The 24887-nt window shown below is 42.0% G+C and overlaps 1 protein-coding gene across 4 annotated transcripts; it reads left to right on the top strand.

The window, feature by feature from the left end:
- Positions 1-6207: 6207 nt before the first annotated feature.
- LOC121582192 (G-protein coupled receptor-associated protein LMBRD2B) lies at positions 6208-24202 on the top strand. Of its 4 annotated transcripts, XM_041897832.2 has the most exons (20): positions 6208-6339; positions 12784-12861; positions 13336-13404; positions 14834-15046; positions 15203-15318; positions 16361-16459; positions 16728-16895; positions 17106-17316; positions 18791-18865; positions 19039-19152; positions 19272-19455; positions 19646-19827; positions 19961-20094; positions 20398-20503; positions 20594-20691; positions 20875-20978; positions 21093-21139; positions 21248-21365; positions 21613-21739; positions 21890-24202. In XM_041897832.2, exons 4-20 carry the CDS (start codon positions 14873-14875, stop codon positions 21951-21953), a joined length of 2121 nt encoding a protein of 706 aa, XP_041753766.1. In that variant the 5' UTR covers positions 6208-6339; positions 12784-12861; positions 13336-13404; positions 14834-14872; the 3' UTR covers positions 21954-24202. The 4 variants fall into 4 exon arrangements, with proteins under 4 accessions (XP_041753766.1, XP_041753769.1, XP_041753765.1 ...); XM_041897835.2 differs by lacking the exon at positions 12784-12861; XM_041897831.2 differs by lacking the exons at positions 12784-12861; positions 13336-13404.
- Positions 24203-24887: the final 685 nt, after the last annotated feature.

Raw genomic sequence — 24887 nt, 5'->3', positions numbered from 1 at the left:
ATTGTGAAGTGGAAACATCTAGGAGCAACAACGGCTCAGCCGGGAAGTGGTAGGCCACACAAGCTGGAAGCAACGTCAGCACAAGAACTGTTCGTCAGGAGTTTCATGAAATGGGTTTCCATTGCCGAGCAGCCGCTCACAAGCCTAAGATCACTATGCGCAAAGCTAAGCGTCGGCTGGAGTGGTGTAAAGTTCGCCGTCATTGGAATCTGGAGCAATGGAGCAATGGAGACGCGTTCTCTGGAGTGATTAATCACGCTTCACCATCGGGCAGTCCGACAGACGAATCTGGGTTTGGCAGATGCCAGGAGAACGCTACGTGCTCGAATGCATAGTACCAACTGTAAAGTTTGGTGGAGGAGGAATAATGGTCTGGGGTTGTTTTTCAAGGTTTGGGCTAGGCCCCTTAGTTCCAGTGAAGGGAAATCTTAATGCTTCCTGTTTCAGCATGACAATGCCCCTGTGCACAAAGCGAGGTCCATACAGAAATGATTTGTCGTGATCATTGTGGAAGAACTTGACTGGCCTGCACAGAGTCCTGTCCTCAACCCCATCGAACACCTTTGGGATGAATTGGAACGCTGACTGCGAGCCAGGCCTAATCGCCCAACATCAGTGCCCGACCTCACGAATGCTCTTGTGGCTGAATGGAATCAAGTCCCCGCAGCAATGTTCCAACCTCTAGTGGAAAGCCTTCCCAGAAGAGTGGAGGCGGTTATAGCAGCAAAGGGGGACCAACTCCATATTAATGCACATGATTTTGGAATGAGATGTTCGACGAGCATTTTGGTCATGTAGTGTAAATCCTCTGATATGCACTAGACTGGGAACAATAATGTCCATAATGAGTTAGGAGGATATTGGTTTATCTTGTCTCTTTCCTGTGACCCAGCAGGGCCAACCTCTGAGCTTCAACCCTGAGGTGTTCAGTGATCTCAACATCCAGCCGGTGGAGCTGGCCGGGGAGCAGCACATTACTGCCCAACCCACTGACTCTGACGCCCAACACCTCACTGAGGTCAAAGATCAATGCCTCATTCAAGAGTGTGATGGGGATACGAAGTCCTGCCATAGCACCAGTACTGGAGGGTCGGAGGCCATACTGTTGAGGTGTGAGTCCCCAGGAGAGCACCTCAACTTTGGGGCTGGGAGCACTGACTCCAACATGTGCATCCTGGATCTGAAGAGTGACACGGAGAGCGTGGAGACAGACGACAGTGATGGTAACGTTGGTTCTGAGGGGCTAGGTGCTACCCAGCAAGGAGGCAAAGATGAGGTGTATGTCACCATGTCTAGTTTCTATCAGATCCAGTGAGAGATGTAGAGAGAGAGAGATAGATTATATGTATAGAGATATATATACAGTGGGGAAAAAAAGTATTTAGTCAGCCACCAATTGTGCAAGTTCACCCACTTAAAAAGATGAGAAAGGCCTGTAATTTTCATCATAGGTACACGTCAACTATGACAGACAAAATGAGAAAAAAAAATCCAGAAAATCACATTGTAGGATTTTTAATGAATTTATTTGCAAATTATGGTGGAAAATAAGTATTTGGTCAATAACAAAAGTTTCTCAATACTTTGTTATATACCCTTTGTTGGCAATGACACAGGTCAAAAGTTTTCTGTAAGTCTTCACAAGGTTTTCACACACTGTTGCTGGTATTTTGGCCCATTCCTCCATGCAGATCTCCTCTAGAGCAGTGATGTTTTGGGGCTGTCGCTGGGCAACACGGACTTTCAACTCCCTCCAAAGATTTTCTATGGGGTTGAGATCTGGAGACTGGCTAGGCCACTCCAGGACATTGAAATTCTTCTTACGAAGCCACTCCTTCGTTGCCCGGGCAGTGTGTTTGGGATCATTGTCATGCTGAAAGACCCAGCCACGTTTCATCTTCAATGCCCTTGCTGATGGAAGGAGGTTTTCACTCAAAATCTCACGATACATGGCCCCATTCATTATTTCCTTTACACGGATCAGTCGTCCTGGTCCCTTTGCAGAAAAACAGCCCCAAAGCATGATGTTTCCACCCCCATGCTTCACAGTAGGTATGGTGTTCTTTGGATGCAACTCAGCATTCTTTGTCCTCCAAACACGACTGAGTTGAGTTTTTACCAAAAAGTTCTATTTTGGTTTCATCTGACCATATGACATTCTCCCAATCCTCTTCTGGATCATCCAAATGCACTCTAGCAAACTTCAGACGGGCCTGGACATGTACTGGCTTAAGCAGGGGGACACGTCTGGCACTGCAGGATTTGAGTCCCTGGCGGCGTAGTGTGTTACTGATGGTAGGCTTTGTTACTTTGGTCCCAGCTCTCTGCAGGTCATTCACTAGGTCCCCCCGTGTGGTTCTGGGATTTTTGCTCACTGTTCTTGTGATCATTTTGACTCCACGGGGTGAGATCTTGCGTGGAGCCCCCAGATCGAGGGAGATTATCAGTGGTCTTGTATGTCTTCCATTTCCTAATAATTGCTCCCACAGTTGATTTCTTCAAACCAAGCTGCTTACCTATTGCAGATTCAGTCTTCCCAGCCTGGTGCAGGTCTACAATTTTGTTTCTGGTGTCCTTTGACAGCTCTTTGGTCTTGGCCATAGTGGAGTTTGGAGTGTGACTGTTTGAGGTTGTGGACAGGTGTCTTTTATACTGATAACAAGTTCAAACAGGTGCCATTAATAAAGGTAACGAGTGGAGGACAGAGGAGCCTCTTAAAGAAGAAGTTACAGATCTGTGAGAGCCAGAAATCTTGCTTGTTTGTAGGTGACCAAATACTTATTTTCCACCAAAATTTGCAAATAAATTCATAAAAAATCCTACAATGTGATTTTCTGGAAAAAAAATGTCAATTTGTCTGTCATAGTTGACGTGTACCTATGATGAAAATTACAGGCCTCTCTCATCTTTTTAAGTGGGAGAACTTGCACAATTGGTGGCTGACTAAATACTTTTTTCCCCCACTGTATATATTCAAGGTTATGGCTGCTTATTACATTCTTACTCTGAGCTCTGAGTGACTTTGTTAACGGCTGCTTTTATTTTAAGTCTATTTGATCCACTATGACTCAAAATGATTATCCACTGACTCCCAGTATCACAAGAGACTAGCAGAACTCAATGCACATGTTATTTACAAATGACAGGAGACAGAACAGGAATAATCCTCATTGTGTTTCTTTGGTCTTGTGTTATTAATCTGTTGGTAGCTGCACAAGACAAGGGAGAACTTGACTTGACTAACTTGAAATACAAAGCTGTCCCTCCTTTATATATTATTTTTGCATTTGCACTTCTTCCCATTCTGTATATTATACTGAGGATAATATACTGAGCCACTGTGACACCCTGGCCTAATATTATTATAATTATTACAATACACGCTGCTGCTTCTTATGGCCTTCACAAAGATACTCTTTACTTTACCATGACAACAGCTGCAAAGTAAACCTAGAATGTATCATTCAATTCCTCAGGGTTTAAACCCTTCTACACATTTATATACATAAATTAATCAAACCTTATTTCCATGTTTATCTGACAAATGTGTCATTACGTTTTTTTTTTGTCTTTTTTGCACATAAATGATTGTATTTCCTGCAGTTACCAGTATGTTGTTTTTTACTTTGAATGTACAGTGAGGGAAACAAGTATTTGATCCCCTGCTGATTTTGTACATTTGCCCACTGACAAAGAAATGATCAGTCTATAATTTTAATGGTAGGTTTATTTGAACAGTGAGAGACAGAATAACAACAAAAAAATCCAGAAAAACAGATGTCAAAAATGTTATAAATTGGTTTGCATTTTAATGAGGGAAAAAAGGATTTGACCCATTTTTTACATTTTAGTCATTTAGCAGACGCTCTTATCCAGAGCGACTTACAGTTAGTGAGTGCATACATTATTTTTTATTTTTTTCATACTGGCCCCCCCGTGGGAATCGAACCCACAACCCTGGCGTTGCAAACACCATGCTCTACCAACTGAGCTACATCCCTGCCGGCCATTCCCTCCCCTACCCTGGGCCAATTGTACGCCGCCCCATGGGTCTCCCGGTCGCGGCCAGCTACGACAGAGCCTGGATTCGAACCAGGATCTCTAGTGGCACAGCTAGCGCTGCGATGCAGTGCCTTAGACCACTGCGCCACTCGGCCACTGCGCTCCCTCTCAATCAGAAAGATTTCTGGCTCCCAGGTAACGAGCTGAGATTAGAAGCACACTCTTAAAGGGAGTGCTCCTAATCTCAGTTTGTTACCTGTATAAAAGACACCTGTCCACAGAAGCAATCAATCAATCAGATTCCAAACTCTCCACCATGGCCAAGACCAAAGAGCTCTCCAAGGATGTCAGGGACAAGATTGTAGACCTACACAAGGCTGGAATGGGCTACAAGACCATCGCCAAGCAGCTTGGTGAGAAGGTGACAACAGTTGGTGTGATTATTCACAAATGGAAGAAACACAAAATAACTGTCAATCTCCCTCGGCCTGGGGCTCCATGCAAGATCTCACCTCGTGGAGTTGCAATGATCATGAGAACGGTGAGGAATCAGCCCAGAACTACACGGGAGGATGTTGTCAATGATCTCAAGGCAGCTGGGACCATAGTCACCAAGAAAACAATTGGTAACACACTACGCCGTGAAGGACTGAAATCCTGCAGCGCCCGCAAGGTCTCCCTGCTCAAGAAAGCACATATACAGGGCCGTCTGAAGTTTGCCAATGAACATCTGAATGATTCAGAGGAGAACTGGGTGAAAGTGTTGTGGTCAGATGAGACCAAAATCGAGCTCGTTGGCATCAACTCAACGTGTTTTGAGGAGGAGGAATGCTGCCTATGACCCTAAGAACACCATCCCCACCGTCAAACATGGAGGTGGAAACATTATGCTTTGGGGGTGTTTTACTGCTAAGGGGACAGGACAACTTCTCCGCATCAAAGGGACGATGGACGGGGCAATGTACCGTCAAAATCTTTGGTGAGAACCTCCTTCCCTCTGCCAGAGCATTGAAAATGGGTCGTGGATGGGTATTCCAGCATGACAATGGCCCAAACCACATGGCTAAGGCAACAAAGGAGTGGCTCAAGAAGAAGCACATTAAGGTCCTGGAGTGGCCTAGCCAGTCTCCAGACCTTAATCCCATAGAAAATCTGTGGAGGGAGCTGAAGGTTCGAGTTGCCAAACGTCAGCCTCGAAACCTTAATGACTTGGAGAAGATCTGCAAAGAGGAGTGGAACCAAATCCCTCCTGAGATGTGTGCAAACCTGGTGGCCAACTACAAGAAATGTCTGACCTCTGTGATTGCCAACAAGGGGTTTGCCACCAAGTACTGAGTCATGTTTTGCAGAGGGGTCAAATACTTTCCCTCATTAAAATGCTTACCAATTTATAACATTTTTGACAAGCGTTTTTTTGGATTTTTTTGTTGTTATTTTGTCTCTCACTGTTCAAATAAACCTACCATTAAAATTATAGACTGATCATGTCTTTGTCAGTGGGCAAACGTACAAAATCAGCAGGGGATCAAATACTTTTTTCCCTCACTATATTATACTATTACTATACTATGTACTATCATACATTAATTTTCAATGCAGAACGCTTGATCAATTTGTTGAACATTTTAGGTGAGACATAGCATTAGACATAGTCATCATCAGCTTCGTTATATTACTGCTTTTTTTCTGTAGCCATCTGGTGTTTGTATATTTTAATCTGACAAATGTGACAGCATTTTCTGTATAGAAATGACTGTTGGTGAATTTTGTGTTTAAACATTTTATTAAATGTAGGGCGGCAGGTAGCTTAGTGGGTAAGAGCGTTGTGCCAGTAACCGAAAGGTCGCTGGTTCTAATCCCCGAGCCGACTAGGTGAAAAATCTGTCGATGTGCCCTTAAGCAAGGCACTTAACCCTAATTGCTCCTGTAAGTCGCTCTGGATAAGAGCGTCTGCTAAATGTATAATAAAAAAATATATATACTGCTAACAGCACCATATGTAGATGTACTAACCGAATAAAGGTGATTCAGATCTGGAATAAGAACATAGTCATACTGATTTTGAGTGTCTGGTTTCACATATTTTGTGTGATTTTCATTTTTCTTTATTTTTGTCTGTCTGCGTTGTCATTTTGAAAGACGTGGCTCTCTCTGACTTTGCGACAAAACATGTTACAAACGCATACACTTCCCATCATCCCCAGCTGCCATAACCCAGACCAGGAAGAACCAAGGATGTGAAGCTAATTCTTACATGGTACACTGTAGTTGAATTTTACAATATCATAGATGGGATTTTGGCTGTAATCCTAACGGTATATTCGAAACAAAACGAAGGTAAGAGACAATTTTAGCGTATGTAGTTAGCTACAAACACAGCTTGTTCGCGAGCTATCATTTAGCATTTTTGACAGGTCGTTTGCTATTAATATTTCGTCGCGGCCCAAAATGCGATAATAACATCTATAAGGCAATTGAAGCGTTGATGTTAATTTGGTCTGACAAATTAGATTGTATGTTATGTTGTTTAACAAGTGTGAAAGCGTCTTTGTTTATTTGTTATTGAATTGTAATGTGAGCTGACATAGCAGCTAAGACGTTGGGCACGTTCTACATTGCAGCAGACTTTAAAGGCAATTCGAAACTGAATGATCTACATATCACCTTGCATCCTAAATAACTACTCAATATTATTTGTAGATCAGTCACAATTTACCCATGAAACATCACGGTTTTGATGCTCTCGAACACGGCCAATGTGTGGAATTAGCTAGTTAGCAAGCAAGGCGGCGCTGTCTGCTCATTTCAGTGATTTTTATGTTTCAATACACGGGCATACATTTTTCTAGCGATTAGGGAGTGAACGTTATTTATAATAAGGGTTATAAGGAGAAAATTGGACCTCTCTGAAATTAAAATGGATGGCCCTCCATTCAGCAAAATATATTTTACCTAAACCCTCCTTGAACGCTTGAAAAATAAAAAAAAGTTACCCTCCCCAATATACCCAAAATAATAATTAAAACAAAGTGGATAGCAGAAAACATGTCTACTGTTTACCCTCACTTATTGGACAGACCAGAGCCTTAGATATGCAGTTTTAGAAGACTGTTGCTGTAAGCATTACATGGCAACGCAGAAATGTTGATGGTACATAAGGTTGTGGGTTCGCAGACCACCGTGGACAAGAGTAGGGGTGGAAACATCTCCATTATAGTAATAGCATTGCATGAATCTATCATCGTATTTGCAGGTCTGAGAAAAAAATTCCTTTTATAAAATGTCTTGCAATTCTATGTCATTTTACATATTAGCAGAATCTTTTTAATACCACACAAAGAATGGACAGAGAGATAGCTATATAGGCCTGTGTTCATCTTATCATATTTCTCCAATGCCAAATCTGTGTCTTGTTTGCAACGAAACGGTGCCTGTTTGCAAATAATTACAAATGAGCTTTCAAAAGTGGTACTTTCAAAAGTTAGGCCTACCAACACAGAAAAATGTAAGCTTTAACTGCAGGCTACTCTTCTTCGGTTGCTTAACGAGGTCACAAATGTTTCCCTAAAAGCTGTCTGGGTTTAAACATCTTCTAATGTACAGAAAGTGAATAGCTTAATCAATTGCTAGACAGAATTAGATTACTTCCCAAGCAAATTATATGTTTTGTCTTCTCTGCTATAAAAGGTTGTAGTTCAGCCTCTGAATGTCAAAGAAACGAAACAATGATATCCCCATATTCATTGGAGTTTTTTATTTTTATTTTTTTATTTAACCAGGTAAGCCAGTTGAGAACAGGTTCTCATTTACAACTGCGACCTGGCCAAGATAAAGCAAAGTAGTGCAATAAAAACAACACAGAGTTACATATGGGGTAAAAAACATAAAGTCAGAAATACAACAGAAAATATATATACAGTGTGTGCAAATGTAGCAAGTTATGGAGGTAAGGCAATAAATAGGCTATAGTGCAGAATAATTACAATAGTATTAACACTGGAATGCTAGATGTGCAAGAGATTATGTGCAAATAGAGATACTGGGGTGCAAAAGAGCAAAATAAATAACAATATAGGGATGAGGTAGTTGGGTGGGCTAATTTCAGATGGGCTGTGTACAGGTGCAGTGATCGGTAAGGTGCTCTGACAACTGATGCTTAAAGTTATTGAGGGAGATAAGAGTCTCCAGCTTCAGAGATTTTTGCAATTCGTTCCAGTCATTGGCAGCAGAGAACTGGAAGGAATGGCGGCCAAAGGAGGTGTTGGCTTTGGGAATGACCAGTGAGATATACCTGCTGGAGCGCAGACTACGGGTGGGTGCTGCTATGGTGACCAATGAGCTAAGATAAGGCGGGGATTTGCCTAGCAGTGATTTATAGATGGCCTGGAGCCAGTGGGTTTGACGACGAACATGTAGTGAGGACCAGCCAACAAGAGCGTACAGGTCACAGTGGTGGGTAGTGTATGGGGCTTTGGAGACAAAACGGATGGCACTTTGATAGACTACATCCAATTTGCTGAGTAGAGTGTTGGAGGCTATTTTGTAAATTACATCGCCGAAGTCAAGGATCGGTAGGATAGTCAGTTTTACGAGGGCATGTTTGGCAGCATGAGTGAAGGAGGCTTTATTGCGAAATAGGGAAGCCGATTCTAGATTTAACTTTGGATTGGAGATTCTTTATGTGAGTCTGGAAGTTGAGTTTACAGTCTAACCAGACACCTAGGTATTTGTAGTTGTCCACATACTCTAGGTCAGACCCGTCGAGAGTGGTGATTCTAGTCGGGTGGGCGGGTGCCAGCAGCGTTCGATTGAAAAGCATGCATTTAGTTTTACTAGTGTTTAAGAGCAGTTGGAGGCTACTGAAGGATTGTTGTATGGCATTGAAGCTCGTTTGGAGGTTTGTTAACACAGTGTCCAATGAAGGGCCAGATGTATACAAAATGGTGTCGTCTGCGTAGAGGTGGATCTGAGAGTCACCAGCAGCAAGAGCGACATCATTGATATACACAGAGAAAAGTGTCGGCCCAAGAATTGAACCCTGTGGCACCCCCCATAGAGACTGCCATAGGTCCAGACAACAGGCCCTCCGATTTGACACACTGAACTCTATCTGAGAAGTAGTTGGTGAACCAGGCGAGGCAGTCATTTGAGAAACCAAGGCTATTTAGTCTGCCAATAAGAATGCGGTGGTTGACAGAGTCGAAAGCCTTGGCCAGGTCGATGAAGACGGCTGCACAGTACTGTCTATTATCAATCGCGGTTATAATATCGTTTAGGACCTTGAGCGTGGCTGAAGTGCACCCGTGACCAGCTCGGAAACCGGATTGCATAGCGGAGAAGGTACGGTGGTATTCGAAATGGTCGATGATCTGTTTGTTAACTTGGCTTTCGAATACTTTCGAAAGGCAGGGCAGGATGGATATAGGTCTGTAGCAGTTTGGATCTAGAGTGTCACCCCCTTTGAAGAGGGGGATGACCGCCGGCAGCTTTCCAATCTCTGGGGATCTCAGACGTTATGAAAGAGAGGTTGAACAGACTAGTAATAGGGGTAGCGACAATTTCGGCGGCTAGTTTTAGAAAGAAAGGGTCCAGATTGTCTAGCCCAGCTGATTTGTAGGGGTCCAGATTTTGCAGCGCTTTCAAAACATCAGCTGTCTGAATTTGTGTGAAGGAGAAGCGGGGGGGGCATGGGCAAGTTGCAGCAGAGGGTGCAGAGTTGGTGGCCGGGTTAGTGGTAGCCAGATGGAAAGCATGGCCAGCTGTAGCAAAATGCTTGTTGAAATTCTCGATTATTGTAGATTTATCGGTGGTGATAGTGTTTCCTAGCCTCAGTGCAGTGGGCAGCTGGGAGGAAGTGCTCTTATTCTCCATGGACTTTACAGTGTCCCAAAACTTTTTGGAGTTAGTGCTACAGGATTAACGTCTTTCCCGGGTATTTTCCAGTTTGTTTCTAGCATAAAGCATCGTGGACCAAAGCGCTGTTATAGATCACTTTATTAAATCGGATCCGATTTATTTTCTTCAAAATCTTAAGCTAACAAGGGGTAGGCCTGTGCTTTTTGCAATTTTCTTTAATAAAAGGTAGGCCTATACTCCCTCAATTCGATTCTTGGTTTTAACTTAACAGCCCTGATGGAGGTAAGGTATTTAGAGTGCATGGTGGGTGGAGGAACTGACCGACAAATCTATGGATATAGCAGCCTATAGCCTAATTTCGTCTGTCAAACAGGTAGGCCTACCTCTTAATAGGAAGAAATAGGCTCCAACACAAAACCCTCTTGTTGTTAGTAAAGTATAATTAAAATGAATACAGTTTAAATGAATAAGACTCTCAGCACCATGAGCTGTCTGTTAGTGATTTGATTGTGACTTGGCTGCTGCTTCAAGTTTCAGCACCACAATGTAATTTACTAGAATCTAGCTTATTGTGAGGTCAATAACTCTAATAAATACATCATGGGCAAGAAACATTGTTTTTAATTAAAGTAGTAGCAAGCTATAAAAGTTGACCTCCGATCCTCCTTTTCATGTTAGCACTCTCTGTCTCAAACGGAACAGGCTACAGAAAATAGGCTATACACTGAGTATACCAACATGAGGAACACCTTCCTAATATTGAGTCGTCGTAGCCCAAAATTGAGCATACAGCCATGCAATCTCCATAGACAAACATTGGCAGTAGAATGGCCCATACTGAAGAGCTCAGAGACTTTCAACGTGGCACCGTCATAGGATGCCACCTTTCCAAAAAGTCAGTTCGTGAAATTTCTGCCCTACTACAGCTGCCCCGGTGACGTGGAAACGTGTAGGAGCAACAACGGCTCAGCCGCGAAGTGGTACGCCCCACAAGCTCACAGAACGGGACCGCCGTGTGCTGAAGTGCGTAACAGTAATCTGTCCTCGGTTGCAACACTCACTACCGAGTTCCGAACTGCCTCTGGAAGCAAAGTCAGCACAATAACTGTTTCGATGGGAGCTTCATGAACTGGGTTTCCATGGCCGAGCAGCAGCACACAAGCCTAAGATCACCATGCGCAATGCCAAGGTGGTGTAAAGGCTGGAGTGGTGTAAAGCTCCTCGCCATTGGACTCTGGAGCAGTGGAAACACGTTCTCTGAAGTGATGAATCACGCTTCACCATCTGGCAGTCCGACGGACGAATCTGGGTTAGACGGATGCCAGGACAACGCTACCTGTCCGAATGCATAGTGCCAACTGTAAAGTTTGGTGGAGGAGGAATAATGGTCTGGGGCTGTTTTTCATGGTTCGGGCTAGGCCCCTTAGTTCCAGTGAAGGGAAATCTTAACACTACAGCATACAATGACATTGTAAACGATTCTGTGCTTCCAACTTTGTGGCAACAGTTTGGGTCCCCTTCCTGTTTCAGCATGACAATGCCCCCGTTCACAAAGCGAGGTCCATACAGAAATGGTTTGTTGAGATTGGTGTGGAATAACTTGACTGACCTCCACAGAGCCCTGAGCTCAACCCCATCGAACACCTTTGGGATGAATTGGAAAGCCGACTGCGAGCCAGGCCTAATTGCCCAACATCAGTGCCCGACCTTACTAATGCTCTTGTGGCTGAATGGAAGCAAGTCACCACAACAATGTTCCAACATCTAGTTGGAGTCTCTAGTGGAATGCCTTCCCAGAAGAGTGGAGGCTGTTATAGCAGCAAAGGGGGGACCAACTCCATATTAATGCCCATGATTTTGGAATGAGATGTTCGACGAGCAGGTGTCCACATACCTTTGGTCATGTAGAGTATATCTGAACTGAACTTTCCCATTCTCATTTAATCATGTTCTAAAGGAGGACAACAAAAATACCCTTTCTGGCTTGCACATACCAACAGGTATTTTGTAGGCAAGGACTCGTGTCTTTTGAACCCAATGAAAAATGGGCTCATTTTATTGTTATCTCAAGTAATTGAGTGAGGGGGAGGGGAGTGTGTGTCACTCAGTGAGAAGGACTATCTCTGTCTGAAACCTCTTAGAAGAAGAGATACTGGGCTGGTAGATGACCGAGGAGTACATGCAGTATAAACCTATAACATACTCATATTAAGTATGTGCTCCATCAGGGCTCTAAATGAAAACATTTCATTGATAGCACTGGTTTTCCCAACTTAAAAAAGTTAGGAGCGCCACATGAAATTTAGGAGCACCAGAAAATACGATGTTTTAAATTGATTGAGAGACTATATTGGGCCTATATTGCTGTGTTTAGACAGGCAGCCCAATACTGATATTTTTTCACTAATAGGTCTTTTGACTAATTAATTAAATCAACTCTTAAAAATATATAATGTGAAAATTGGTCAAAAGACCAATTAGTGGAAAAAATATCAGTATTGGGCTGCCTGTCTAAACGTAGCGTAAGAATTCTAGCTATTTCTGAAGCACATGTGCCCTAGAAACTAATATTTAACACTGTAAATACATTTGTTTTTTATAAAAGCTAACATGTTGACACAAATACCTGTCATTGAAATTAGTCAATTGTGTGGAATATCAGGTTTCTACATTGTGTAAAGCACTGTTTTCCAATTGAGATGCATTACATTGAAAATTGTACACTGTCTCTTTAAAAAGTCAGGTTTGTGATGAAGACATGCAAGAGATCGGTCATTCATTCATTGCTATGATCATTGATCTCCTGAAGAAGATATCCCTTTTCCTTTCTTTCTGTGCCCCCAAATGTTTGGATACACTGGTAAAGTTACCAGGTTGTTAGCTAGCTAGTCAATAGAGAGAAATAGTAATGGTGTCTTTTTGTAGGCAATAACTCCGCCATGGTTCGTTGGACAAAGACTATGGGAAAATAAATGGTGTTTTTGGATAAAGGCCCAAAATAAGGTATGTGGTAAACACAGGCTTAGGAGATCTTGTACGTTTTATTCTATGAGATAATCTTCATCAGTTAATGTCACCTTTTGTGAATCTGGAAGAATTTATGTCATACAAAAAACACATAAAGCACATAAAGGCTTCATAATTCATAAAGGTCATGTTAACTTTGGGCGGCAGGTAGCTTAGTGGTTAAGAGCGTTGTGCCAGTAACCGAAAGGTCGCTGGTTCTAATCCCCGAGCCAACTAGGTGAAAAATCTGCCGATGTGCCCTTGAGCAAGGCACTTAACCCTAATTGCTCCTGTAAGTCGCTCTGGATAAGAGTGTCTGCTAAATAATGTAAATGTAATGTAAATGTTAACTGACTGAGATTACCTCATTGAACAAAATGTATAAGAACTCCTAAGCCTGTGATAACCTCAGACCTTATTTTCAGCGTTTATTCCAAAACCCTATTCTTTCCCCATTCATTTTCCCCATAGGGATGGCTTATCGAACAAGAGGTAACACATTTCTGGGTTTTAGGACTACAAGCTGGCGAGCTCTATGAGGTAACATGACTGAACAAAGTGTAAACATGGTTATCGACGTCGACGCGTGAGTAGTTTTAGAACGGCCCACGACATGGTTTATGAATGTAAAATGCAGTCCCGGCGATCCACTATTGGAAGATACAAATGTTGGGCCGGTAATATGGGTCAGATCTTTTGATCTGGTTGGACTAGAAGTAAGCAATTTTCGCTGTAGTAATGGTGCAACCATGATGCTAACAGATCTGCACTCACTTGTTTCTCTAGGGCAGGGTTTCCCAAACTCGGTCCTGGGCCCCTCCCTGGGTGCATGTGTTTTTTTTTTGCCCTAGCACTACAAAGCTGATTCAAATAACCAACTCATCATCAAGCTTTGATTATTTGAATCAGCTGTGTAGTTCTAGTGCAACAATGTTACCGTTTTAAAGCAAGTTTTCTGCAATTCTAAACATTTTGCCATGGGGCGGAGAGAAGATTTTGCAATTTTATAACTAATTTCATGCAATTCTACTCATTTTCCCATGGGGCGGAAAGGAACATTTGCAGTTTACAGCTAATTTCCTGCAATTCTACACATTTTGCCATAGGGTGGAGAGAAATGTTTGTAAAATGATATCTGAGTGAGAGTGACTAACAAAATCAATGGGGCCCCCCGGTCCGTAATTCCACCATGATTACTACAAGTTTAATTAGCTGGCCGCTAGCCTAATTTACCAATCTAAAACATGTTAGCTGACATGGGCTAGAAGAATCTGTCTGACCTCATTCTACCCTCCGGCCCCACACACACACCTCCACTCCTCCAGGCTCATGTCCCTTCAGCAGCCCCACAGCAGACTAAAAACTATGGGTGACAGAGCTGTGGAACATACTTCTAGTCACTGTCAGGGCGGCAGAGTCTCTGGCCTCGTTTTAAGGCACAGCTCACGACTGAGCTGTTCAGAAAAGCTTTCAAGGACCTCCGTTAATTCTGTTCTACTGTCCACCGGATCTGACGACACCTGTATATAGCTTTGATTGTTGTCTGCTTACTATGTTCTATGTTTTGGATTGTTTTTATTATTATTAATTGTATTTTTTATTAATTTCTTCAGCGCCTTGGGTGTAAGAAAAGCCAGGGTTCTCCCTAAAGAATGTAAGAGAGGCGCTGCGCCACCTTGTGGACTGGCTGCGCCACTATCTAAAAATAACATTTTATCATATAAGGCAATTGTTTGCTCTAGATTGCAGGAAATGGTGGTTACAGGTATACGCAAAAAATCTCTTGAGTCCCCCCCGGATGTACTCAGCAGCACCGCCTTGTTAAAAAATCCTGGAGAGAACCCTGAAAGCACTTTACAAATTAAATGAATTATTATTATATTAGGTAGTGAATATGACATTTCTCTTTCACAGCCTCTAGTCTATATACATTCTAGGGATTGATTCTAAAACGTTCTCTCTTTTTCAGTGACTGTCTTGCCGTTGAGAGAGCGGTAAGAGAGGCAGGATGAGTGGGGCTGCACTGGGCATTGAGATAGTGGTGGTGTTTTTCCTGGCTCTGTTCCTGCTGCATCGCTATGCAGACTTCCGTAAGCAGCAGAGGATGGTGCTGTTTGGCACCTTGCTGGCCTGGTACCTGTGTTTCCTCATCGTCTTCATTCTTCCTCTGGACATCAGCACGGTTAGTACTATTACTGCACACGTTCACCACACACCGAAGCCCCATCTTATCCATTCCCTTTGACAAAAAACTTGGATCAAAATGGTGACCAGTAACGTGGTGTGTGTTTGCATACCTCTCTGATGTCTTCCTTTGTCTGTGTGTTTGACCTTTCAGACAATCTACAAGCAGTGTAAGATTGATCATGAAGAACATGCCGCCGTACCCCCTGTGACCCCACTGCTATCCAATCAAACAGCTGGAAACTCAACTGTGGCCACTGCCACTAAAAGGTTAGAGTGCAGAGGGTGTCATCATATGTTCATGTGTCATAGGATTTGGTTCAGCACTCAGGGTAATGACATGATTGGTCAAAGGTCAGGATTTGGTTGAACAAAACACCAGCATACACTGGTTACCAAAGACCAGGGATGAGGGGCCCAGCCAGAAGGCAGTAACCATTGCTGTAATTCAAAACATGAGACTGTGTTTCAGCTGTCTTCTCAAACCAGAGAGAGGTTTTGCAGAGGCTCATCTAAATAAGATTACAAGGCAGGTTTTGTTTATCTGTTGTCACACACATTTATTTGCAACAGCTAGACGTAATCTAATTTCACTTATAAAAGTCCAGCCTCTTCCTACCATGAAATGTTGAGTACATCTGGTCCTTTTTAGTTTTGCTTGTCGTTATGTAAAGTGTTTTCTCCCAGTCTGAGATATTACCCTAATGGTTTATACAAGGCAAACATTGGAGTTTAATTGTTTGAATATGAAGATCAATGTTCATGTACTTTGCTCCAGTTTCAATGTTTTGATTCATCTTAAATAGGTCACTAGTACAGTGACTGTATACACTGGGTATACAAAACAATAGGAACACCAGCTCTTTCATGACATAGACTGACCAGGTAGAAGCTATGATCCCTTATTGATGTCACCTGTTAAATCCACTTCAATCTGTGTAGATGAAGGGGAGGAGACATGTTAAAAAATGATTTTTAAGCCTTGAGACCATTGAGACATGGATTGTGTATGTGTGCCATTCAGAGGGTGAATGGGCAAGACAAATTATTTAAGTGCCTTTGAACAGGGTATGGTAGTAGGTGCCAGGCACACCTGTTTGAGTGTGTCAAGAACTGCAACGCTGCTGGGTTTTTCACGCTCAACAGTTTCCCGTGTGTATCAAGAATGGTCCACCACCCAAAGGACAACCAGCCAACTTGACACAACTGTGGGAAGCGTTGGAGGAGGGGGGTGCAACTCAATATTAGGAAGGTATTTCCCCAAGATCAGAGACCTTGCTTCCATATTAACACTTTGTGTTTTCTTTGACAGTGTTCCAAAGGTGTGTTACAAACCATGGAGCTACATTCCGGATGGAATCATGCCCGTGTTCTGGAGGGTTGTTTACTGGACATCTCAGTGTCTCACCTGGTGAGGGTTAGAGCAGAATTTGCATGGTGTTGTATGTGCTTGTACTGGAAACACTACACTGAAAAGGACTTGGACAGAAATTGTCTGCCCAAGTTAATTTAGTTTGACTGACAGTCTTTCCTTACTAAGCCAATTACCCACATCTCTCCCTATAGAAATGTTTTCTTAATGCACATACTCTAGTACACCTGCCTTACTCCACTCTAGTACACCTGCCTTACTCCACTCTAGTACACCTGCCTTACTCCAGATGTCCTTGTTCTTGCAGGCTACTGCTGCCCTTCATGCAGTCCTATGCACGCTCAGGGGGCTTTTCCATCACTGGGAAAATAAAGACGGCACTGATAGAGAATGCCATTTATTACGGAACATACCTGCTCATCTTTGGCTCACTGCTCATCTATGTGGCCGTTCACCCTCAGTGGCACCTCTCCTGGTGAGTGCACAGCAACATGGACAAATTAGACTTGTGGTTTGGAAAGTGTGCTGTTGACTACAAAAACACGTTTAACGTATTTCACCTCGTATTTCACCTCGTATTTCACCTCGTCTACACAACACCGTACAAACAGAAGGGTAATTAGGAGGAACCGTGTATGTCTTTGTCTCATGTAAATCTGGTTTGGTCTGTCTCCCTGCCTCTCAGGTATGAGCTGCAGACAATAGGTATCACTGCAGCCAACACCTGGGGCCTGTTCCTGCTGGTGCTGTTGCTGGGTTATGGCCTGGTGGAGATTCCGCGCTCCTATTGGAATGCCTCGCGGCAGGGACACCTGCTCATCAAGACCTACTTCAAGGCAGCCAAGCTGATGACAGAGAAGGCTGATGCAGAGGAGAACCTAGAGGATGTCATGGAGGTAGGGAATACTTCCTGCTCTCACTACGAAATGGAAACTTTAGAGTGCTCTGTTTCTTAGAAACGGAGTTGAATTGTGTTTAACACTAGAAAAGCCTGGCCTCGTTAGACCCACTTTCGGGCCAATGGCGCGTTTTTTGAACGTCAACATTCTAACAGTCTAATAAATACATTTTATATACAGGATGCTATCGCAGAAAAATATAATTTTGGTTGTGTTTATGAAGGTAACATTAGAATACAAAATGTATTTTCAAAGAACACAATAACATTTTCAACTGTAGACCATACAAATGAAGAACCACTAAAATGCCACAATTTGTGTTAACCATTTAAATAAACACCATCACAAAGATCATTAATTATTAATTCATTAAGGGCATGTCTTAAGGAACATTATTTAACAAAAATGCATTTCAAAAGAACAGAATGGCATATTTTCAGTTTAAATATATTACTGTGCTTTGAGTGTTGCGAGTTCACAGAATCATGGTAATTCTGACCAAAAGTGATATATTTTTTAATAGAGCTCAAGGGTTGTTTTGACAATGATGGGTAATTTGGAAACTGCAGAATCTGCTGTCGTGGAAATTACCACTAAAGGACCCCAAAGTCGAGCTTAAATGAATTAATGTTTATTCACGCCAGAGGAGAGAGACAAACAGCACTTAATGTGGAGTTTAGTCAGAAGCTCTGACGAGGTATTTCCCCCTCAGCATATTTATACTATCGCTACGGGTTACACAAAGATAGCCAAGTGCATCCTTTCTCAGCAAAGCGTTTGCTCCCAGAGACCGGCAGCAGAGGAGGAGAACACCTGGCATTCACAGAGTCTGGGCTTTCAGCCAATATTTCCACTCCCGCTGAGCCAACCTTGTGAGAGCAAACATCCGACACCCTGTCTGTCTACAACAGGCACATTTCTAAGTATGCAACAGGTCAAACGTATGATAAGTGTGAGACACAGTAAAATTTCACTACACTGCTCTGATACTATATAGACATCATTTGAAAAAGTTACTTTTTGGCGCTCCGTTTACCTGCCTCCAAGCCCCGCTGTTCATCAGATTCTTCATATACAATTTATAATATTCTCACCCATCAGACTATTGTCAATTTAATCTCATCTTTAGGCTAACTCTATTATTATATGTGTGAAATTAGTTTTGATTTAGTTTAAGTGTAGATTCGATGGGCCATCACTGACTGCCAGTGAATGAGGGGCCTGTGGGAAAAAAGGATGTCCTCTTAAAACTGCTTTAACACATTCTGTTTGTGATATTAAGATTCTAACAACAACAGTGTGTTATATAGACTTATTTAGGAAAAGTCAAGGACGGGGGGACATGGCATGACTTAAAAAATGGCAGAGTAATTAAAGTACATTTGTTTTGAGTCAACATGATGCTCTCGGCTCTCCTAGTGTTCATTTATGTCCTTTTCTTTGGTCCACATTTCTTGTGCATCTGTTTTAGGAAGTGAGAAAGGTCCAAGAAGCCATCAAGTATAACCACCCACTGAGGAAGTACATCGATACTGTTCTTAGAAAGGTAAACCTCACGAAGAACGAAACAATTGCACATTCTTAGTGAAGAATGTGGAGCCCAACCTCACATTGTCAGTGAATTAGATGTGCACACTCTCCACAACAAGTGAGGAATGTGACGTGGCCTGAGAAAGTCAGGTGCCTTTGTTAATCCTAACACAGAGTTTTCTCCCTTAGTGCCCTGTGGACTACCAGGAGAAGATGGGTAGAAACATGGATGACTATGAGGACTTTGATGACAAACAGAACACCTATCCCAGTGAGAAGAGCCTGGTGAAGCTTCACAAACAAGTAAAATGAAGATATATATTTAATTGTGTTTTCTTTTACATTTAACTGATATATCCATTAGCTATATTAGATTAAATTGTGTTTAAATGAGACTAATGTGGTTCTTTGTGAATGGTCAGGTGATCTACGCAGTGCAGAGGCACAACAGGACCCGTGTCCAGTGGCAGATCCTCCTGCAGCAGGCTATGCACCTGGAGGACGTGGCCAAGAATGAGACCAGCTCAGTCCACCAGTTTGTCCACAGCTTCCCCTCCACAGAACCAACTAGCTGGCTCAGCCGATACTTTTACACTCCTACCGTAGGTGGGTCACATACCCTCTGGATCAACTTTACAACTGACTGTTCACTCCCACCTACAGTATACTCTTCGCAGTGTCGGGTGCATGTCTCACTAATGGGCCTTACCCTGTCTTCCATTCCGCTTCTCATTTGGGATGTTACTGAACGTCTAAGATCCTTGACGAGCTTATGTGTTTGTACGTTCCTCTACAGAGTGGTACTGGGAGTGCCTGCTGAGACAGTGGTTCTACCGGCTGCTGGCTGTGGTGCTGTCTCTGTTCTCTGTGGCCGTGGTGTGGTCTGAGTGCACCTTCTTCAGCACCCGGCCCGTCCTCTCACTCTTCGCTGTCTTCATCCAGCTCGCTGAGAGAGACTACAACTACTTGTACATCGAGGTGAGATGCTAACGGAATGCAATTACTGGTGTACGACTGTACTAATTGGTGAATCTGATAATGCTGTTGTGTATGCATAATTCAGTTGGAGCATGTCGGTCTCTCACATGAATGTTATTGTTCTGTCCACTAGATGGCGTGCTTCATCACCATCTTCTTCCTGTGCACCTGTGTTTACTCCACTGTGTTCCGGATCCGAGTGTTCAACTACTACTACCTGGCCTCACACCACCAGACTGATGCCTACAGCCTGCAGTTCAGTGGCATGTAAGTGACTGGACGGTAGAGAGCAGTGAGAGGAGGAATTTGGGTCTGATTGGATAGCATTAGCTAAGTATCAAAGAGATAAAACATCTCTAGAAATCATAGACTGTATATGGTAGAAATGGAGGAAATTGACATTCAGAAAATCGTGTGTGTTTTTGGTTTTGCTGTATTTGTGCACAGAGCTATACTGTATGTGGACGGCTACACTGACAATGTCCATACCATCTCTTACTTTTCCCCTGGTATATGTTTATGTAACATGATTTAATGCTAAATGTCTAATGTAGTCTTGTTGATCTTTAGGCTGTTCTGCCGTCTGACCCCTCCTCTGTGTCTGAACTTCCTGGGTCTGATCCACATGGACTCTGCTATCTCCCACCAACAGAAGGAGCAGACGGCCTACACCTCTGTAAGACACAGCACATCCTTCTGACAGTGATCGAACGCAATCATTGATGTGTTATTGGCCTCATGTTGATGATATGTCACTCCTCTGCAGATCATGGGTTCAATGAGGGTCCTGTCGTTCATAGCTAATGGCTTCTACATCTACTACCCCATGCTTATATTGTTGCTCTGCATTGCTACCTACTTCAGGTGAGTCCAGTCTGCTGTTTAGATATTGGAATTACATTGCATTTGTATATTAATAATACTAGGATACATGATGATATCAACTTACTGTTCTACAAGGAGTACTCCTCCAATGGGCACACATGCATACTGTGCAAGAACGTGTATTGATTTATGACCCTCATTGTTTCTGTATGAACCCTTTAGCTTGGGCACCCGCTGTCTGAACCTCCTGGGCTTTCAGCAGTTTGTGGGAGACAATGAAATGACCTCTGACCTGATCGATGAGGGCAAGGAGCTCATTCGGCGAGGTTTGGCACCACTTGAATTAACCATTTGACAGTGAAAAAAGTTTTGGTTTTCTGTGTATATGTTGTTGGCGACTAAAACAACGGTACTTAGTGATTTCTCTGTGTTTCTGACAGAGAAAAGAAAGCGCCAAAGGATAGAGGATGGAGAGAACCGACGAAGGGTGAGTGCCTAGTTTTCATTTCCCATGCCCCTTTAGTGTGTGCGTTGGTAGTTATTTTTTGCAAAGAAACATCAAGATGATAACGTCAGGCTTGTGCCCGTATTCTAGGAGTGGAAGGAGCGCTATGGTAACACGCGGGAAGACACCGCCAGGAACAGGATTAGAAATGAAGCAGCAGAAATGACTGAGACCAACTACTCTGATACTGTCCCTAACACTAATAGACGTGAGTGAATGGTCGCAAAGCCTACTTACATTACGTTGTGCTTGTTTTTCTACAGTTTGGCTAGATTTTACTCACTGTTTGTTAAACAATGAATCACTGGTTCGTTTCCTATTGTAGAGTCTTGGCTTATCATGATGCCACTAAGGATATCAACCCCACAACTTCTTAATAAATCCCTTAAACATGTATCTGAATTTAACTGCGGAAGGCAGTGATATGGTATTGATCGTTGTTTTTTCTCCAACAGAGGCAAAGTACTCTCGGACTGGCAGAGGAACAGAGAGAGACTCTATAGAACTTCTCCAGGACGCAGAGCCTTTGGACTTCAATGCAGAGACACTTTCAGATGACCCTCTTGAAGCAGACTCCACCAGGTAATATGTCCTCCAGTCCCCACTCTATCTAATTTAAGTGTGGTAGTATCACTTTCTGCTCTGCTGTGGTCGATACCTGTAAGCAAATCACACAGAAGTAAGTGTTGTTAAACATATACAGTATGCTCACTGTGCCTCTCCATGTTGCAGACATGTACCAGGCAGGTACCTGTCCATGTCCTCGTCACGGAGCAGAATCTTTGATGACGTTTGAGAGAAGTAGAGGGAGAGTCGAATGAACAGGAAAGCTAGAAATACACATGCATTTTCATCTTCCACTTTTCAGGGAAGACGTTATCTCTCAACCTCTGTGAATGTAGCACATGACCTCTATCCCACACTACACTGTATCTGCTGCCCCTCGTGTCCAATAGCTTGTCGCCTGTCAGAACACTCCAGTGGCTGTTGATATACACTTCCCCATTAGGCAGGTAGCTGTCCTCCCCTGTGCCAGCCAATGTGCAGCATGTCATGAATGCAGACCTTTACCCCATTTGGGCTTATCATTGTTAATCCGTTTTGTCATTTCAGTTATTACTGATGTGCATGAATTTCAATTCAAGGTCCTCTGTTCATTTGATACCCCCTGGGATATTTGAAGTGTCTTCCCTCAAAGATCTGGTTGATGGGCTGAGCGAATTGTTAATAATTTTGATGAGAAGATAAGTAACGTTAATTACCACTAATTAAGGATATTTTGGGGGGAAGACATTATATATACAGTATATATTTTATGAAGTTGTATTTATCTCCGAAAAGTTCCTAACTACCTACTTATTTAACTGTGCCAGCAAAATAGAAATAGTTAGACAAATTATCAATGTTTCAATTAATTAGTGTTGTCACTTGTCAGTCTTGTATGATTCTATGATTTATGGTTCTGCTTTATGGAAGGAAGGACAGTTGCTTGGGTCTGTTTCTGAAGCTGCTACCATAGAAACCAAGTGTACAGTATAGCCAGTCCTCTATTTATTGTATAATCTATGTGATCCAGCTCACACTGAGTTAACTGAATTAACACATGGTGTTTGTACTGCCCATAGAGCTGAATACTAACTTGAGATGTGTGTTCTTAACTCAAAATTTTTTGTGCAAGTGAATTGATGTCGGATTTGTGCAAATCGGAACTCAAGTTCGAATTCGGCCCATAATGCTAGAGATGTTGCAATTGATGGAGGTCAACTGATACAGCTGATACTAAAAAGCAATTTACCATTGCTCTTAATTGTGACTTATACTCTATCTTCTATTCCTAATGTCAGAATAACCTTAAACTTTTGTGTTTTGAGAATTTATTTGGTTAAATTCTGTTAAGGCCTGTTTAAAAAATAATTTGCAATATTGTGTCATTAACCATTGACTGCTTGACATTAGTAAAGCCTTATTTATTGTCAAACTATTTGAATTTTAGGTGTTACGAATCTACTGAAGTCTTTTTGGGGTATCATTGTGCCATATAGTTTTATTTTTGTTTATTTGACTGAATTACGAAAATGGCAAATGCACATTTTCCCAATTATGATTATATTTTTGGTTTTAATTACTTGGCTCAATCAACAACAACAAAAAGTGACCTTCAAATGTCTTACATTTTAAATATTTCTTCTTACATTGATCAAGAAGTCTTGCTGGCAGGTACAGCAAAGCAACAGGTCATTACATCTCTGAAATACTGTACATTCCCAAACACCTTTCAATGCAGGGTCCCAAAAGTAGGACTGCACAATGTGTCAACATGAAATAACTACTGTTTGAGCTTGGTTGGATTGAGGAATTCAGATTTAACACACACACACACACACACTCAATAGCATGCAGGTTAAATGCATGATATTCATATTTGAAGGAGTTGGACAATTATCCTAAAATCATGTTAAATTGTAATTGAATGTAATCTGCTGTAAATAATATTTGAGATTTAACCAGTCTCTCTCCATGTCTTTGTTAATGATACACTGTTGTATATTTTGTTTGCTTTTTTTGTTTTATATGGTTATTTTAATATAGCAGACAGAAAAAGGTCAACACATGTACAACATGCTATTTATTGTAAATTAATTGAATGGCATCTGTTAACAAAGCTCACTGGTAGCTATGGGGTTCCTATTACTGAGTAAAAAATGGTCAAGAGATTAGATGTCCATTTAACTTAATCTCCTTAAAATCTCTTTGTAAAAAGTAAGAAATGAAGTAAAGTTCCTAATGAATTATATAGTGTGCTGTAGTGTTAGTGAGATGGGTAACCTCACACTGATGATTTTGGTGAAGACGTTTCTGCTTTGTATCTTGAAATATATTATGTACAGGTATATTTCATTTTCTTTGCACATTTATTCTGATGCTGGAATGTTATAATTTATTAAAAACCCAGGTGTTGGTCCTCTGTGTTTTTTTTAATGTAGCATTTAGACTAAAATAATGTTATACCAGTGTTGTGGAATAAAATAAAGCATCTTAAAATTATGTATTCCTATCATATCGTATTTTGTGGGGAGGACTGGCAATTTACAGCCGGGACAAGGGGCACCTACAGTATGGTGCACTTGAGTAACCTTTCTTTTCAATAATAAAAGGTTATTTGGATCTTTGTAAGCAGTGGTGGAAAAAGTACTCAATTGTCATACTTGAGTAAAAGCAAAGATACTTTAATAGAAAATGACTCAAGTAAAAGTGAAACTCACCCAGTAAAATACTACTTGAGTAAAAGTTTAGTGAGTCTGCCAGATCAGAGGCAGTAGGGATGAAAATGCGTAATATTGAGGACTAATGTAGGCTACTTACTTTGATGTGGTTGTCCCATCTAACTATCTTAATGTGAATGCACTAACTGTAAGTCGCTCTGGATAAGAGCGTCTGCTAAATGATTCAAATGCAAATGTGAAATATTGACAGGTGCGTGAATTGGACCCTATTGCTGACATTGCTGAGCATTGGAAATGTGACTAACTCTAGGAAAATCTATGGGAGTAAAAAGTACATATTTTCTTAAGGGTTGTAGTGAAGTAAAAGTTGTCAAAAAATATAAATAGTAATGTACAGATACCCCAAAAACTATTTAATTAGTACTTCAAAGTATTTTTACGTAGTTACTTTACACCACTTTTCGTAAGGTGATTTGCTCTGAAGGGCCAAGGGCGGCAGGCAAGAG

The sequence above is a fragment of the Coregonus clupeaformis genome, chromosome 15 (genome assembly GCF_020615455.1).
Source record: "Coregonus clupeaformis isolate EN_2021a chromosome 15, ASM2061545v1, whole genome shotgun sequence".
NCBI lineage: Eukaryota > Metazoa > Chordata > Actinopteri > Salmoniformes > Salmonidae > Coregonus > Coregonus clupeaformis.
Note: the sequence above shows the minus strand (reverse complement) of the source record. Positions and strands in the feature narration are given on the sequence as shown.

Excerpts from the sequence above, each read along its gene's own strand:
- LOC121582192 (XM_041897831.2), top strand. The coding sequence starts at position 14,873 with ATGAGTGGGGCTGCACTGGGCATTGAGATAGTGGTGGTGTTTTTCCTG. Across the intron at positions 18,866-19,038 it reads TCGATACTGTTCTTAGAAAG|TGCCCTGTGGACTACCAGGA; the intron begins GTAAACCTCACG and ends TTTCTCCCTTAG. Across the intron at positions 19,828-19,960 it reads ACAACTACTTGTACATCGAG|ATGGCGTGCTTCATCACCAT; the intron begins GTGAGATGCTAA and ends TCTGTCCACTAG.